The sequence below is a fragment of the Melospiza melodia genome, chromosome 31 (assembly GCF_035770615.1).
Source record: "Melospiza melodia melodia isolate bMelMel2 chromosome 31, bMelMel2.pri, whole genome shotgun sequence".
NCBI classification, from domain to species: domain Eukaryota; kingdom Metazoa; phylum Chordata; class Aves; order Passeriformes; family Passerellidae; genus Melospiza; species Melospiza melodia.
This window is the reverse complement of record NC_086224.1, coordinates 2,220,829-2,237,717: the sequence shown is the minus strand read 5'-3', so window position 1 is coordinate 2,237,717 and position 16,889 is coordinate 2,220,829. Positions and strand designations below refer to the sequence as shown.

Here is a 16,889-nt window from a genome sequence, read left to right as displayed (position 1 = left end):
GCACTGCAGGGCACAGATAAAATCTCTGCCTCCCTGGGACTGAGTGTCAAACCTGGCCAGACCCTCCTGAGCTCCAGCACCGGCCCCACTCGCCTTGGCATGACTCAGTTCTCCAACAGTGGCCACGCCGGTGTCCCCGTGTTGGAGAAGGACCCCTACACCGGCCCTGGCCGTGGGCTGGCAACTGCCCAGCTGGGTGGTCAGACCAACCCCTTGCTGGAGAAGTTTGAGCTGGACAGTGGAGCTTTGGGGCTGGGCAGTGCCCGGCACTCGCCAGCAGATGACCTGGACAAGATGGAGAGCTCGTTGGTGGCCAGCGAGCTGCCCCTGCTCATCGAGGACCTCCTGGAGCACGAGAAGAAGGAGCTGCAGAAGAAGCAGCAGATGTCAGCCCACCTGCCCCGTGGCACCCCCCACCTCCAAGCCCCGGGGCACCCCATGCTGCACACAGGGGCATCTGGGCAGCCTCCCGAGGGGCAGCCACCCCGTCTGGGCACCCCTCAGGCTCCCCTCCAGCTGGGGCTGGTGGCCCGGCCACCTCTGCTGCCACCGCAGCCCCCGCGGCTCAACGCACCCCAGCAGGGCCCAGCTCTGGCCCCCCACATGGGCATGGGCTCTGGGCAGCCCCACGTGCTGTCGTCCCCCCATGGGGTGCAGGTGGCCCTGGGGCAGCCACAGCAGAGCCAGCAGCAGGTGCTGGTGCAGAAGCCGATGGGCGGGGTGCAGCCCCCCAGCCTGGGCCTGAAGCCCCCCCAGCTCGTCATGCAGCAGCAGTTGGCCAACAGCTTCTTCCCAGACACAGGTAGGGGCTGGGGGAGGATTTTTTTGTGGGAGCACGAGGCCCTTTTGGGTGTGGGGGTATAGGGCTGAACGTGCTCTGGTCTCTGTCTCAGCAGACCTGGACAAGTTTGCGGCTGAGGACATCATGGACCCCATTGCCAAGGCCAAGATGGTGGCACTGAAGGGCATCAAGAAGGTGATGGCTCAGGGCAGCATTGGGGTGGCCCCAGGCATGAACAGGTAACAGACAAGGGGATCTGGGGGGCACAGGGTGGCGCAGACAGGTTGCTTTGGCTCTGGCTCACAGCTCATCTCTGTGTGTGTGTCCCCCCAAAGGCAACAGGTTTCCCTGCTGGCCCAGCGGCTCTCGGGGGGCCCGGCTGTCTCTGAGATGCAGAACCACTTATTGGCAGGGACTGGCCAGGTGAGTGGGGTCTACAGGTGTCTCTTGGGGCTGGCAGGCCAGAACTGTTGGTTTTGTATCTCTCTGAGGGCATGGAGTCTGTGGGGAGAGGGCAGAAATCCACAGCATCCAAACACTCCCTTTTCTTGCAGGAGCGGAGTGGCACAGACCCGACCCAGGCTCGCCCCAACCCACCCACCTTTGCACAGGGCGTCATCAGTGAGTACTGACACGGCAGGGCTGGTGTGGGACAGGGCTCACCCTGCCCTGGGGCTGGGGTCTCCACTGACCTGGGGGTCCCCACTGACTCGGGGTCTCTGCTTACCCGGGGTCCCCACTGACCCAGCGTCTCTGCTTACCCGGGGTCCCCACTGATCTGCGCCCTGTCCCCATCCCACAGACGAGGCTGACCAGCGCCAGTACGAGGAGTGGCTGTTCCACACGCAGCAGCTGCTGCAGATGCAGCTGAAGGTGCTGGAGGAGCAGATCGGGGCGCACCGCAAGTCCCGCAAGGCGCTCTGTGCCAAGCAGCGCACGGCCAAGAAAGCCGGCAGGGAGTTCCCCGAGGCCGATGCTGAGAAGCTGAAGCTGGTGACAGAGCAGCAGAGCAAGATCCAGAAGCAGCTGGACCAGGTAGGACCCTGGGTGCATGTGGGTGGGCACCTTGTCCCTGGTGCAAATGGGATGTCCCACTGTTCCCAGTGCCAGCCTTGTTATTCCCAACTTTAGCACTGTGCCATCCCCAGTGCAAACTGAGTGATGTCCTCAGAGTCAGTGTGCCATTTCTGGCTCTACTGCCCTGCTGTCCCCAGCACTGATGCTGTGCCAGTCCTGGTATTAATTCCCTGCTGTTCCTGGAACTAACACTCTGCCATTCCTGGCATTGATGTCCTACTATTCCTGGGGCTAATGCCCTGCTGTTCTGGCACTAATGGACTGCCATTCCCAGCACTAATACCCCACTGTCTGCAGCACTGATGCCCCACTGTCCCCAGCATTTATCCTGTGCCATTCCTGGTGCTGATGCCCCACTGTCCCCAGCGTTTATCCTGTCCCATTCCTGGTGCTGATGCCCCACTGTCCCCAGCATTTATCCTGTGCCATTCCTGGTGCTGATGCCCCACTGTCCCCAGCGTTTATCCTGTCCCATTCCTGGTGCTGATGCCCCACTGTCCCCAGCATTTATCCTGTGCCATTCCTGGTGCTGATGCCCCACTGTCCCCAGCATTTATCCTGTGCCATTCCTAGTGCTGATGCCCCACTGTCCCCAGCATTTATCCTGTGCCATTCCTGGTGCTGATGCCCCACTGTCCCCAGCATTTATCCTGTGCCATTCCTGGTGGAGATGCCTCACTATCCCTGGCAGTAAAGCTGTGCCATTTCTGGTGGTGGTCCTGGTGTGCCATTTCTAGCACTGTTTTTGTGCCATTCCTGATGCTATTGCTCCCCTATCCTGGGCATTAAATCTGTGCCATTCCTGCTGCTGATGCCCCACCATCCCCAGTGCTACGGCTGTGTTGTTTCCCTGCCCTTGGCACTAATTCCATGCCATTCCTGGCACTGACACCCTGCCATCCCCACCAGGTGCGAAAGCAGCAGAAGGAACACACCAACCTCATGGCCGAATACCGCAACAAGCAGCAGCAGCACCAGCACCAGGCCTCAGCTGTGATGGCCCTGAGCCCCTCGCAGAGCCCTCGCCTCATGTCCAAGCTCCCGGGACAGCTCCTGTCAGCACACGGAGTGCAGCAGCCCGGGGGAGCCCTGGTGGGAGCACAGGGCCTGGGGCAGCAGCCAGGGCAGCCTGGGGGGCTGCGCCTGCCCCAGGGCGGCGTGTCCATGGCCGTGCAGCAGGGTCTGTCCTTCATGGGGCAGCAGCCTGTAGGGAATGCCCCCGGGCCTGGATCCTCTGGCGCGTTTTTCAGCGGGAACCCGGCGCTGCGCGGGCTGGCGGCCGACAGCCGGCTGATGCAGGAGCGGCAGCTGCAGAGGATGCAGCTGGCACAGAAACTGCAGCAGCAGAACATGCTGGGCCAGGTGTCACTGCAGCAGCAGGCAGGTGTGATGGGACAGGCGTCGGTGCAACAGCCGGGTGTGATGGGACAGGTGTCGCTGCAGCAGCCGGGCGTGATGGGACAGGCGGCCATGCAGCAGCAGGGCGTGATGGGACAAGCATCAATGCAGCAGCCGGGTGTGATGGGACAGGCAGCCATGCAGCAATCAGGTGTGATGGGACAGGCAGCCATGCAGCAATCAGGTGTGATGGGACAGACGTCGCTGCAGCCATCAGGCGTCATGGCACAAGCGTCGATGCAGCAGCAGGGCGTGATGGGTCAAAGCTCCATGCAGCAGCCAGGTGTGATGGGACAGGCGTCGCTGCAGCAGCCAGGTGTGATGGCACAGGCGTCCATGCAGCAGCCTGGTGTGATGGGACAGACATCGATGCAGCAACAGGGTGTGATGGGTCAGGCGTCCATGCAACAGCCAGGTTTGATAGGACAGAGCTCGATGCAGCCACAGAGCATCATGGCACAGACGTCCATGCAGCAATCAGGTGTGATGGGACAAACTTCAATGCAACAGGCAGGCGTGCTGGCCCAGACATCGCTGCAGCAGCCGGGCATGATGGGCCAGGCACCCATGCAGCAGCCAGGTGTGCTGGGCCAGACCCCAGTGCAGCCAACAGCCGTGCCGGGCCAGCCTGGCCTGCTGGGCCAGCAGCAGCAGCAGCCCCCAGCCCCACAGCCCGGCGCAGGGGCTCAGCCCATGGTGCCGAAGCAGCCGGGGCTGTTGGGCAGCCAGCAGAGCCTCCTGGTGCAGCAGCTCTCACCCCAGCAGCAGCCAGGCGTGCTGGGCCATGGGCCAGGGCTGCAGCACCAGCCTGGCGTGCTGGGCCACCCCCCAGCCCAGCGCCAGGTCGTCCTGGCCCCCCACCAGCAGCGGGTGCTGGGCTCGCCCCAGCTGACACCGCAGACTCCGGGGATGCTGAGCCACCGGCTCGTGCTATCCCAGCAGCTGGGGCAGTCTCGGGCACTGCTGGCTCCACAGCAGCAGCAGCAGCAGAACTCGGCAGCGGCTGCCCAGCCGGGTCTCCTGGGGCTGGGCCAGGGGCAGCCCTCCTCCATGCAGCACTTTCCGCAGCACGGGGCCGGGGGCCAGGCCCCCTCTGTGCTGCACCTGAGTCAGGGAATGCAGCCGGCCCCGGCGGTCCTGGCTGCCAAGGAGCAGCCGGCGGGCATGGACGGCAGCGCCCTGCACGCTGAGGGCGGTGAGAGCGGGGGGCAGCTGCACGGGGAGCAGCAGGGAGCCCTGAACCCCCCGGGGCTGGGGGAGCCCCAGGCCCCCAAGCACCAGGCTGAGCTAGGGCAGAGCCAGCAGCTCCTCTTGAGCTCCCCACAGCCGGGTGTTATGCGGGCAGCCCCCGGGCAGCCAGGTGCCCTGCTGGCGCCATCGCTGCAGAGCCCTGGGGCTGTCCACCCCGAGCTGTCCCAGCAGCACGGGGACACGGCTGGGGTGGCAGAGCAAGCCCTGGGCTGTGGCACAGGCCCAGCACAGGCCATGGTGCCGGCACCGCGGCCCCCAGAGCAGCCCGGCAAGGGGGTGGCAGGGGCCCTGCCAGGGCAGCCACAGCCGCCACGGCTCCAGAGCCCCGTTCAGCACAAAGTAGGGCCAGCGTCGGGCACTGCCACTCTCCCCCCAGGTCTCCTGGGGCAGGTGGCAGGGCCGGTGATGGGGCAGATCCGGGCGCAGCTCCAGGGTGTCCTGGCCAAGAACCCGCAGCTGCGGCACCTGACGCCGCAGCAGCAGCAGCAGCTCCAGGCCCTCCTGGTGCAGCGGCACCAGCAGAGCCTGCTGCAGCAGAACCAGGCACTACGGACCCCCGGCCCCTTCCCCGGGCAGGCCCCGGATTACAGCTTGCAGGCTACCCGCCAGCCTCCTCGTCCCATGGGGTCCCTTTTCCAGCCCCGGGCAGATGCCCCAGCAGAGGCACAGAGCGGCTCTGCCAGCGAGGCGGGGCGGGCACTGCCAGGGCAGCCTCCCCAGCAGCCCCTGGCTGAGCTGGTTCAGGCAGCTCTGGCTGCCCGTGGCCCCCAGCCCGGCCTCATTCGCCTCCCCACGCCACCAGCCCCCTCACCCCTGGGCTGTGCCCCCCAGCACCTGGCCAGCCCCGAGCAGAGCCCCCAAGAGCCAAAGAAGACATCACCGGGGGTCCCGGCCTTGGCCCCCAGCCCTGCAGCACCCACGGAGCCAGGGCTGGCTCCCACACCAAGCGGGGCCCTCCCTGACCCTGCACACGGCCCCTGGGACGCCGAGGCACCTGGGGTGGACCCAGCTGACCCTGCTGAGACCCGCATCAATGGGGCTGTGCCAGAGGGGGCTCCTGCGGCAGGTGAAGCCCCCCAGGTGTTGGTGAAGCAGGAGCCCAAGGAAGAGGCGGCGGCAGTGGCACAGTGTGAGGTGGATGGAGATGAGACAGCAAAACCAGAGACCAACGGGGACCCTGGGGACAGCCAAGCCAACAGCCTGCTGGCCCAGGGTGGGCGCTCCGAGGCCGGGCACCTGCTGCTGCAGAAGTTGCTGCGGGCCAAGAACGTGCAGCTCTCAGCTCAGAGCCCGGGCGAGCTCAACGGGCACGTGGAGAACCGGAGCGCTGGGACAGAGCCACGGCCACAGTCGCTGCTGCTGGGCCGGGAGGTGAGCAGCAGAGGCTGGGCTGGGGGTGAGATGGGTGAGGGGCTGTGCTGGCACTGCTCATGCCCCCTTTTTCCTCCTCAGGACCCCTCCATTGCCAGGAAGCCAGCGCCCACCAAGCCTAAGCGGGTACAGAAAGGCAACGAGCGGATGCCGGCGTCGCGCAAGAAGCTGCGCAAGGATGAGGGGCTGCGTCCTGGCGAGGCCCTCATGAAGCAGCTGAAGCAGGTATGGCCGTGTGTGACAGTGTTCACAGGGGTTCTTGGACTGGGGAAGAGATGAGGATCTGACTCCATGTTTTAGAAGGCTTGATTTATTATTTTATGATATATGTTACATTAAAGCTATACTAAAAGAATAGAAGAAAAGGTTTCATCAGATGGCTAGCTAAGAATAGAATAGCAAAGAATGATAACAAAAGTTTGTGGCTCAGGCTCTGTCTGAGCCAGCTGGGCTGTGATTGGCCATTAATCACAAACATTTAACATGGCCTAATCACAGATCTACCTGTTGCATTCTACAGCAGCAGATAATCAACGTTTACATTTTGTCCTTGAGGCCTCTCAGCTTCTCAGGAGGAAAAATCCTAAGGAAATGATTTTTCATTAAAGATGTCTGTGACAGCTGTGGGCCAGGGTGTGGCAGAGGGCTTCCTTTGCCCTTCTCTCCCCCCTCACCACTTTGTCCCCAGGAGCTGTCGCTGCTGCCCCTGACTGAGCCAACCATCATGGCCAACTTCAGCCTCTTCGCGCCCTTTGGCAGCAGCCCCATCAACGGGAAGAGCCAGCTGAGGGGCGCCTTCGGCAGCGCTGTGCTGGACAGCGTCCCTGACTACTACTCCCAGCTGCTCACCAAGGTGAGAGGGGGGTTGTCCCCCTTTTCTGGGGGTCCTGGACCATCCTGCTGTTCTCACCCCACCGTCTCCCCCCAGAACAACCTCAGCAACCCACCCACGCCACCCTCCTCGCTGCCCCCCACACCCCCTCCCTCCGTGCAGCAGAAGATGGTGAACGGTGTCACGGCCCCTGAAGAGCTGGGGGAGCAGCCCAAGGACGCCGACCCAGCCCGTGAGCCCCACGGCCAGAAAGGTGAGCCTGGCTGGCACAGGGGTGGCACGGAATCCGTGCTGCTGCCCACCTGTCACTCCCCCTGGTGACACCCATGTCTTCTCTGCAGATGCACCAGCTGTGGAGGTGAAGAGCCTGGACCTGCTGGCAGCACTGCCCACCCCTCCACACAACCAGACCGAGGACGTCAGGTGAGAGACCTCACCACAAGTGCCATCAGCCCCTCCATGGGTGACACCAGGCCCTGTGGCCCCTGACACCTCCCTCCCCACAGGATGGAGAGCGACGACGAGAGCGACTCCCCCGACAGCATCGTCCCTGCTTCGTCCCCCGAGAGCGTGCTGGGCGAGGAGCTGCTCCGCTTCCCCCTGCTCAGCGAGGCCAAGCCAGAGCTGGAGGAGCGTGTGCTGTCCCCCATCATCCCCATCATCCCCCGGGCCAGCATCCCAGGTGGGGTGGGCTGCAGGGGTGTGTGGGTCAGGGCAGGAGGGGTCTGTGGTCCGTGTGGACTGGGCAGGAGGGAGTTTGTGGGATGCGCAGCGCAAGGAGGGGCTTTGGAGAAGGGATATGGGTGGGGCAGGACAGAGTTCCTGGTCTAGGAGGGGATTAAGGGAGCTAGGGGAAGGGTCCTTGGGAAGTGTGGGATGTGAGGGAAAAGGATTTGCAGGGTGGTGGATTCCCTGCAGGGATCTGGGGCAGCTGGATGGGCTCATGGGTGGCTGTTGGTCTGCACAGTTCTCACCTTGGCTCTGCTCCCCACGGCTCTGACCCCCCTCTCCCCACACCAGTGTTCCCCGACACAAAACCCTACGAGGTTGCAGAGCCCTTTGGGGCTCCTCCAGGCAAGGTGGGGGCAGCAGGCCCTGGAGCCCCATGGGAGAAGGGCAAGAGCAGCGAGGTGTCCGTCATGCTGACGGTGTCTGCGGCAGCTGCCAAGGTGAGTGAGGAGGGGATTGGGGGATTCACAGACCTTTGGGGTCCCAGCAGTGACCTAACACAGTGACACCTGTGTCACCCCGTACCCATCCTGCCTTCCTCTCACCTAGAACCTCAATGGGGTGATGGTGGCCATGGCTGAGCTGCTGAGCATGAAGATCCCCAGCTCCTACGAGGTGCTGTTCCCCGATGGCCCTGTGCGAGCAGCTGTGGTGGAGGCCAAGAAGGTGGAGACTGATATGGCCGGTGAGTGTTCCCCTTGTGCCCACGGCGCCCCGTGTCCCCAGGCTGGGACCCCCATGATGGGCAGTCCATCCCTCTCGCAGGAATGCTCGGAGGGAAGGAGAAGGCTCTGGCTGGGAAGGTGCCGGACAGCAGCTCGGAGTGGCTGAAGCAGTTTGATGCGGTGCTGCCAGGGTACAGCCTCAAGGGCGAGCTGGACCTCCTGACGCTGCTCAGACAGGTCAGTGGCGTGCAGGGGTCCCCACAGAGCTGGGAGAGGGGTTTTGGGGGTACCCATGGGGCTGTGGCAGGCTACAGGAGCAGGGACTCTTTGGTAGAGGTGCATGGTGGTCCCTGTAGGTCACTCCATGATTGCCGGGAGTTTCCTGGGGCGCCAGGTGGCCATGGGCTGGTGCTGGGTGTCCCAGGAAGGAGTCCGGGAGGTCCTTGCAGGATTGGGGGCATGTTGGACACTGTAGGGTCTGGGACCCCTCCCTGCAGTGTTCAGAGAGGTTGGGAGTCTCCATCCCTGCAATGTTCAGGGATGTTAGGGGTCTCCATCCCTGCAATGTTCAGGGAGGTTGGAGGTCTCCATCCCTGCAATATTCAGGGAGGTTGGGGGTCTCCATCCCTGCAATATTCAGGGAGGTTGGGGGTCTCCATCCCTGCGATGTTCAGGGAGGTTGGAGGTCTCCATGCCTACAATGTTCAGGGAGGTTGGGGGTGTCCATCCCTGCAATGTTCAGGGAGGTTGGGGGTCTCCATCCCTGCAATGTTCAGGGAGGTTGGGGGTCTCCATCCCTGCAATGTTCAGGGAGGTTGGGGGTCTCCATCCCTGCAATGTTCAGGGAGGTTGAGGGTCTCCATGCCTACAATGTTCAGGGAGTTGGGGGTCTCCATCCCTGCAATGTTCAGGGAAGTTGGGGGTCTCCATCCCTGCGATGTTCAGGGAGGTTGGGGGTCTCCATGCCTACAATGTTCAGGGAGGTTGGGGGTCTCCATCCCTGCAATGTTCAGGGAAGTTGGGGGTCTCCATCCCTGCAATGTTCAGGGAAGTTGAGGGTCTCCATCCCTGCAATGTTCAGGGAGGTTGAGGGTCTCCATCCCTGCAACTCTCTGACCCATGCCCCCCCTCTCCACACCACAGGAGAGCCCTGCTCCTGAGAAGACCCTTCACCACTGCTACGTCAACAACGTCTCCAACCTGGACGTGCGGCAGCTCTCTGTCCTGCCCCAGGAACCCTCGCCCCCACTGTCCCCCTCTGTCCCCTCCCCATCCAGCCCCGCTGAGCCCACCAGGGTCCCCGACCCCGAGGCGTCCCACGAGGCAGCCCCAGCCCCGTTGTCACCACTGCCACCGGCCCCCTCGCCAGCCCCCCAGGAGGAAGGGGCCACGGCCGTCCACTCCCCTCCCCGCTTCAAGCCGCGCTCGCGGCCTCTGGAGGACGGGGACGAGGCGAGGCCGCGGCTGAAGAAGTGGAAGGGGGTGCGCTGGAAACGGCTGCGCTTCCTCGTCACCATCCAGAAAGGGGGAGCCAAGCGCGACGGGGACAAGGAGATCGCCGAGTTCATCGACAAGCTGGGCACCACGCTGCGCCCCGAGAAGGTGCCGCAGGACATGCGCAAGTGCTGCTTCTGTCACGAGGAGGGCGACGGCGCCACGGACGGGCCGGCCCGCCTGCTCAACCTTGACCTCGACCTCTGGGTCCACCTGAACTGCGCCCTGTGGTCCACGGAGGTGTACGAGACTCAGGGAGGGGCCCTGATCAACGTGGAGGTGGCTCTGCACCGCGGGCTGCTCACCAAGTGCTCCCTGTGCCAGAAAACCGGCGCCACCAACAGCTGCAACCGCATCCGCTGCCCCAGCGTGTACCACTTCGCCTGCGCCATCCGCGCCAAGTGCATGTTCTTCAAGGACAAGACCATGCTGTGTCCCCTGCACAAGCTGAAGGGGCCCTGCGAGCAGGAGCTCAGCAGCTTCACCGTGTTCCGCCGCGTCTACATCGAGCGGGACGAGGTGAAGCAGATCGCCAGCATCATCCAGCGCGGCGAGCGGCTCCACATGTTCCGCGTGGGCGGCTTGGTCTTCCACGCCATCGGGCAGCTGCTGCCCCACCAGATGGCCGATTTCCACAGCGTCACGGCGCTCTACCCCGTGGGCTACGAGGCCACGCGCATCTACTGGAGCCTGCGGACCAACAACCGCCGCTGCTGCTACCGCTGCACCATCTGCGAGAACAACGGGCGCCCCGAGTTCGTCGTGCAGGTCATCGAGCAAGGCTTGGAGGATCTTGTCTTCTCTGACTCCTCGCCACAAGGTAAGGAGTTGGGATGTGCCAGTGTCCAACCTTTGTGCCAGTGGCTGAGCCAAACCAGAGGGTGGAGTGGTGGGAAATGGCTTGAGGTGCCCATATTCAACCTGTGGCACTCAGTGCTTTGCTCTGGTGACAACGTGGTGATTGGTCACTCGATGATCTTGGAGATCTTTTCCAGCCTCATTAATTCTGTGGTTCTCCCTTCCCTGAGTGCTTTGCTCTGGTGGTGATTGATCACTCGATCTTGGAGATCTTTCCCAGCCTCATTAATTTTGTGGTTCTCCTTTCCCTGAGTACTTTGCTCTGGTGACAATGTGGTGATTGGTCACCTGGACTCAATGATTTGGAGATCTTTTCCAGCCTCATTAATTTTGTGGTTCTCCTTTCCCTGAGTACTTTGCTCTGGTGACAATGTGGTGATTGGTCACTTGGACTCAATGATTTGGAGATCTTTTCCAGCTTAATTAATTCTGTGGTTCTCCATTCCCTGAGTGCTCTGCTCTGATGATGAGGTGGTGATTGGTCGCTTGGACTCGATGATCTTGGAGATCTTTTCCAGCCTCATTAATTTTGTGGTTCCCCCTTCCCTGAGTGCTTTGCTCTGGTGGTGATTGGTCACTTGGACTCGATGATCTTGGAAGTCTTTCCCAGCCTCATTAATTTTGTGGTTCCCCCTTCCCTGAGTACTTTGCTCTGGTGACAATGTGGTGATTGGTCACTTGGACTCAATGATTTGGAGATCTTTTCCAGCCTCATTAATTCTGTGGTTCTCCATTCCCTGAGTGCTCTGCTCTGGTGGTGATTGGTCACTTGGACTCAAGGATCTTGGAGGTCTTCTCCAGCCTCATTAATTCTGTGGCTCTCCCTTCCCTTGGCAGCTGTGTGGAACCGGATCATCGAGCCAGTGGCGATGATGAGGAAGGAGGCCGACATGCTGCGACTCTTCCCCGAGTACCTGAAGGGCGAGGAGCTCTTCGGCCTCACGGTGCACGCGGTGCTGCGCATCGCCGAGTCGGTGGGTCCCGGGGCGGGCGTGGAGCTCTCTCCTCCACACTGGGGGTCCATCCTGCTGCTGCCTCTTGACCCCTTCTCCATGTCCCCCTCTGCAGCTGCCGGGTGTGGAGAGCTGCCAGAATTACCTGTTCCGCTATGGGCGCCATCCTTTGATGGAGCTGCCCTTGATGATCAATCCCACCGGCTGCGCCCGCTCCGAGCCCAAGATCCTCACCCACTACAAGCGGTAAGTGAGGCTGGAATTCACTGGGAGAGCTGGGATCCACCAGGAAAGCTGGGAACCACCAACAGAGCTGGGATCTCTCATCTCTAACCCTTCTCATGCCCCTCTCCTCAAAGGCCCCACACCCTGAACAGCACAAGCATGTCCAAGGCCTACCAGAGCACGTTCACGGGCGAGACCAACACGCCCTACAGCAAACAGTTTGTGCACTCCAAGTCCTCCCAGTACCGGCGCCTGAAGACGGAGTGGAAGAACAACGTGTACCTGGCGCGGTCCCGCATCCAGGGGCTGGGGCTCTACGCGGCCAAGGACATCGAGAAGCACACGATGGTCATCGAGTACATCGGCACCATCATCCGCAACGAGGTGGCCAACAGGCGGGAGAAGATCTATGAGGAGCAGGTGGGGCTCTGCTGGAGGTGCTGGGGGCTTGGGTGAGATGTGGAGGGACTTGGGTGGGACTTTGTGGGCTCTGGTGGAACATGGGAGGAGTCAGATGGGATGTTGGGGGCTTGGGTGGGATGAGAGTGGACTTGGGTGGGACATTGTGCCCTCTGGTGGAACATGGAGGGACTTTGAGAAGGACATGGGAGGAGTTAGATGGGTGGTTGGGGGCTCAGGGGGGATGTGGGTGGAGGTGGGTGGGATGTTGAAGGCTCTGGTGGAACATGGAGGGACGCTGAGGACATGGGAGGAGTCAGATGGGATTTGAGAAGACTTGAGTGAGACATTGTGGGCTCTGGTGGAACATGGAGAAGGACATGGGAGGAGTCAGATGGGATGTTTGGGCTCAGGTGGGATGAGAGTGGGACATTGTGGGCTCTGGTAGAACATGGAGGGCCTCTGAGAAGGACATGGGAGAAGTCAGATGGAATGTTGGGGCTCAGGTGGGATAGAGAGGACTTGGGTGGGACGTTGTGGGCTTTGGTGGAACATGGAGGGACTGAGAAGGACATGGGAGGAGTCAGATGGGATTTGAGAAGACTTGAGTGAGACATTCTGGGCTCTGGTGGAACATGCAGAAGGACATGGGAGGAGTCAGATGGGATGTTGGGGCTCAGTTGGGATGAGAGTGAATTTGGGGGGGATGTTGAAGGCTCTGGCAGGACATGTGGCGACTCAGGACGTGGAGGGACTTGAGAGGGTTATCAAGGGTTCTGGTAGGGTCTGAGGTGAGATTTTGGGAGCTCTGGTAGGACATGGAGCGACTCGGGGGGATGTGGAGAACTCTCATGGAATGTGAGCGTCTCCAGTGGAACATGGGATGGTGGAAATCAACTCAGGTGGGATGTGGGGACCTCAGTGCACCCCTGAACCCCCTCTTCTCCTCCACGGCAGAACCGCGGCATTTACATGTTCCGCATCAACAACGAGCACGTCATTGACGCCACGCTGACGGGGGGCCCGGCCAGGTGAGCACAGGGGGGGCTTTGGGGTGCTGGGATACCCCCAGAGGGAGCCACGACGTCCGTCTGTCCTGCCCCTGGCTTGGTGCTGACCATGATCATCCCCCAGGTACATCAACCACTCGTGTGCCCCGAACTGCGTGGCCGAAGTCGTGACCTTCGACAAGGAGGACAAGATCATCATCATCTCCAGCCGGCGCATCCCCAAGGGGGAGGAGGTCAGTGAGGGGCTCAGGGGGTCCCGGGGGACTGTGATGGTGTTCACAGGGGTGCTTGGATGAGGGAAGAGATGAGGATCTGACTCCATGTTTCAGAAGGCTTGATTTTTATTATTTATTATTTTATCATATATATTGCATTAGAACTATACTAAAAGAATAGTATGTTATTTTATCATATATATTACATTAGAACTATACTAAAAGAATAGTATGTTATTTTATCATATATATTTCATTAGAACTATACTAAAAGAATAGTATATTATTTTATCATATATATTGCATTAGAACTATACTAAAAGAATAGTATGTTATTTTATCATATATATTTCATTAGAACTATACTAAAAGAATAGGATATTATTTTATCATATATAATATTACATTAGAACTATACTAAAAGAATAGGATATTATTTTATCATATATATTACATTAGAACTATACTAAAAGAATAGGATATTATTTTATCATATATATTACATTAGAACTATACTAAAAGAATAGTATATTATTTTATCATATATAATATTACATTAGAACTATACTAAAAGATTTATTTTTTTTTTATCGTATATATTACATTAAAACTACACTAAAAGAATAGAAGAAAGGGTTTCATCAGAAGGCTGCCTAAGAATAGAAAAGCAAAGAGTGATAACAAAGGTTTGTGGCTCGGCTCTCTGTCCAAGCCAGTTCACTGTGATTGGCCATTAATTAAAAACAACCAACGTGGCCCAATCACAGATCCACCTGTTGCATTCCACGGCAGATAATCAGTGTTTACAGAATCACAGAATTTCTAGGTTGGAAGAGACCTTTAAGATCATTGAATCAAACCCATGTTCTAACACCTCAACTAGGTCATAGCATCAAGTGCCACATCCAGTCTTTTTTAAACACATCGAGGGATGGTGACTCCACCACCTCCCTGGGTAGATGATTCCAGTATTTCATCACTCTTTCTGCGAAAAACTTCCTCCCTTAATTCTAGCCTGTATCTCCCTTGTGCAGCTTGAGACTGTGTCCTCTTGTTCTGTCTGTTGTTTACATTTTGTTCCTGAGGCTTCTCAGCTTCTCAGGAGGAAAAAATCTTCAAGAAAAGATTTTTTCATGAAAGATATCTGCCTCAGGGGACCCAGGGAGGGGGGCTGGACGTGGCAGGGCTGAGCTCTGTGCTTTGGCTGACTCCCCTCTCCCTCCCAGCTCACCTACGACTACCAGTTCGACTTCGAGGACGATCAGCACAAGATCCCCTGCCACTGTGGAGCTTGGAATTGCAGGAAGTGGATGAACTGACTGGGAAAAAAGGGGGCTGGGGGCTGCCACCCCCGCCCCAGAGACCTGGCCGAGCCCCCCAGGGCTGCAGGAGGTGCCAGGGGCGGCCGGGCACGGAGGGAGAGCGGCGGCTGCAGCGCTGCCGGCCCTGCCCGAGCGGGACGGACGGACAGACAGATGAACTGGCAACTCAGGGTTTTCTTTGCTTCGTCCTGCGAGGAGGAAAAAAAGGAGTGGGGGGGGGGCTCAGAGACGCCCCCTTCACCACCACCCCCTGCCTGCCTCCCTCACGGGAGAGCCACGGATGGGGAAACAGCGCCGGGCCCAGCGTGGCCGGAGCGATTGTGCGGAGCCGGTCTGGATATAACGATTATTTTATTTTATTTTATTTTATTGGTTTTTCCTTTTTTTTTTTTTTTTTTTGTCCTTTTTTTTTTTTTTTTTTTTTTCTAGAAACTAATAATATTTGCTCGCTAATTACCAAGGTAACACAGACTCCTTGAGCTCGACAATCCGGGCTCTGCCCTGCCCAGCGTGGTGGCGGCCAGAGCTCGCTCTCGGTTCCTTTTTGATCTCTTTTTTTTTTCGTTTTGTTTTGTTTTGTTTTTGTTTGTGCGTGTGGACGAGAACCCCGGAGCGGCGGCGGGATGCAGCCAAGACCCCGACAGACACAAGGAGCTTCTGCACCCAAACCTACCTCATTTTAAGTGTTAGATTTGTTTCTTTTTATTTGTTGTTGTTTTTAAATGTGAGCCCCCCCCCCCCTCCATCCCAACCTGCCTCCCAAAGTTTTGGGGGGGTGGGAGGGGGGGTCTTTCCCTCTCCCTCAGAGGATGTGGCTTCCTCATGTCCCCCTCCTCCAGGACACCTTGAAGGGGGGACACGGGGACACCCCCTCCTTGTCCCCCCCCCCTTAAGGAGGTCCCAGCCGTGTGACGTGCCAAGGTGTGAGGTGGGGATGGGGAGAGGGTGAGGGGGGGGTCAAACCCACTCCCCCAGCTCTGGTGGGGGGGCTGGAGGGGCTGGGTGGGGACCCCTCCTCCCCACACGTGGCTGGGAGGGGTTGGATGGAGCCCCCCCCTCCCCTCTTGCTCACCCTTGGCCCTCCCAGCTGGGGCTGCACTGGGGAGGGGGGGGGAAGGTTATTTATCTATTTATACCTTATATTGTATATACTAGACGGGGCTGGGAGGGGGGGGCTCTTTGTGCTCTGCTGGGCTGAGATTTGGGGTGCAGGGGCAAAAAAAAAAAGAAAAAAAAATTAAAAAAGGTGTGGGGAGGGTTTTTTTTAAAAACCCAATCTCCGAGGTGTGAGGGTGGGGATGGAGTGGAGGTGGGGGGGTCTCTCTCTCTGGAACCTCCTGCCAGGCAGGGGAGAGTGAAGCAGCGAGTGGGCATTAACACCCCCGACCCCCCCCCTCAACCCCACCCACCACCCCGGGGGTCTCTGCCCGCCCCCTCCCCACTCCCGGGGGGCGCCGGGATCTCTTAACGCACAAACACGGCGCGGGGAAGGAAGGGGAGGGACCCCCCCCCCCTGCTCCTCCTGCAAAATGGGGAGGGGGCGTCGGGTCTGATGATGGGGGTGGTGCCCCCCTCTCCCCCCCACCCCCCACCCCCGGTGCAGTGTTGGGGGTGGGGGGGGGCCGGGGCCCGATTTTGAAAAGCTGCTTCCGCAAACTCGTCAAAGCTGCAAAAAAAAAAAAAAAAAAAAAAAAAAATCTTAAAAAAAAAAAAAATCTGAAACAAAAAAAAAGTTTAAGGTAAAAATCTTTAAAAAAGAGAAAATTTTAAAAAAGTAAAAAAAAAAAAAAAAAAAATACCAGAGGAAAAGCGCGAGTGGGGGGGGGATGAGAAAGTTTTAACAGAAAATATACGAGAAATTTAACTTTCAGAGCTGTACATAGGCCGGGGCGTGTAGAAATCCCGTTTTTACCAATACCGGAACCACTGGATGTTATTTTAAATAAAGCGCGTGAGAAGCCGAGGCCGCCTGATCCCTCGGGGGGGGGGGGGTCTGGGAGGGGACAGCGGCGGCACCGGGGTCCAGCGAGGGCAGCTCGGTGCTGCTCGGTCCTTGCTGTCCCCAAAATCAGAGACCTTGCCCTGAGTCACACCGAGCTGTGTCCCCACCCTTGGGGACCCTCGTGTGTGTCCCCACCCCCGTCCTGTCCTGGGGACCCCATGTCCGTGTGTCCTGGGGACCCTGTGTCTGTGTGTCCCCACCCCTGGGGACCCCATGTCTGTGTGTCCCACCGCCCCGGGCCATGCCCGGTGTGTCCCGCCGTGTCCCCGAACCCCCGGGGGTCCCCAGAGGTGTGACCCGAATCCCC

At 59.3% G+C, this 16,889-nt stretch overlaps 1 protein-coding gene across 3 annotated transcripts; it reads left to right on the top strand.

The window, feature by feature from the left end:
• Nucleotides 1-6: 6 nt before the first annotated feature.
• On the top strand, nt 7-15,006 carry LOC134431296 (histone-lysine N-methyltransferase 2D-like). Of its 3 annotated transcripts, none has more exons than XM_063179277.1 (21): nt 7-802; nt 897-1,020; nt 1,117-1,204; nt 1,336-1,402; nt 1,584-1,816; nt 2,768-5,878; nt 5,960-6,103; nt 6,567-6,731; nt 6,807-6,963; nt 7,052-7,133; nt 7,217-7,392; nt 7,731-7,879; nt 7,989-8,124; nt 8,205-8,341; nt 9,248-10,418; nt 11,294-11,430; nt 11,525-11,655; nt 11,769-12,054; nt 12,991-13,064; nt 13,168-13,276; nt 14,485-15,006. In XM_063179277.1, exons 1-21 carry the CDS (start codon nt 100-102, stop codon nt 14,575-14,577), a joined length of 7,473 nt encoding a protein of 2,490 aa, XP_063035347.1. In that variant the 5' UTR covers nt 7-99; the 3' UTR covers nt 14,578-15,006. The 3 variants fall into 3 exon arrangements, with proteins under 3 accessions (XP_063035347.1, XP_063035348.1, XP_063035346.1); XM_063179278.1 differs by having other exon boundaries at nt 894-1,020; nt 6,873-6,963; XM_063179276.1 differs by having other exon boundaries at nt 894-1,020.
• Nucleotides 15,007-16,889: the final 1,883 nt, after the last annotated feature.

What these genes read in the sequence shown, in the direction of transcription:
- LOC134431296 (XM_063179276.1), top strand. Translation starts at nt 100, where the DNA reads ATGACTCAGTTCTCCAACAGTGGCCACGCCGGTGTCCCCGTGTTGGAG. An exon ending in TATTGGCAGGGACTGGCCAG is followed by an intron (nt 1,205 to 1,335) that starts GTGAGTGGGGTC and finishes CTTTTCTTGCAG; the next exon opens with GAGCGGAGTGGCACAGACCC. An exon ending in TGTCTGCGGCAGCTGCCAAG is followed by an intron (nt 7,880 to 7,988) that starts GTGAGTGAGGAG and finishes CCTCTCACCTAG; the next exon opens with AACCTCAATGGGGTGATGGT.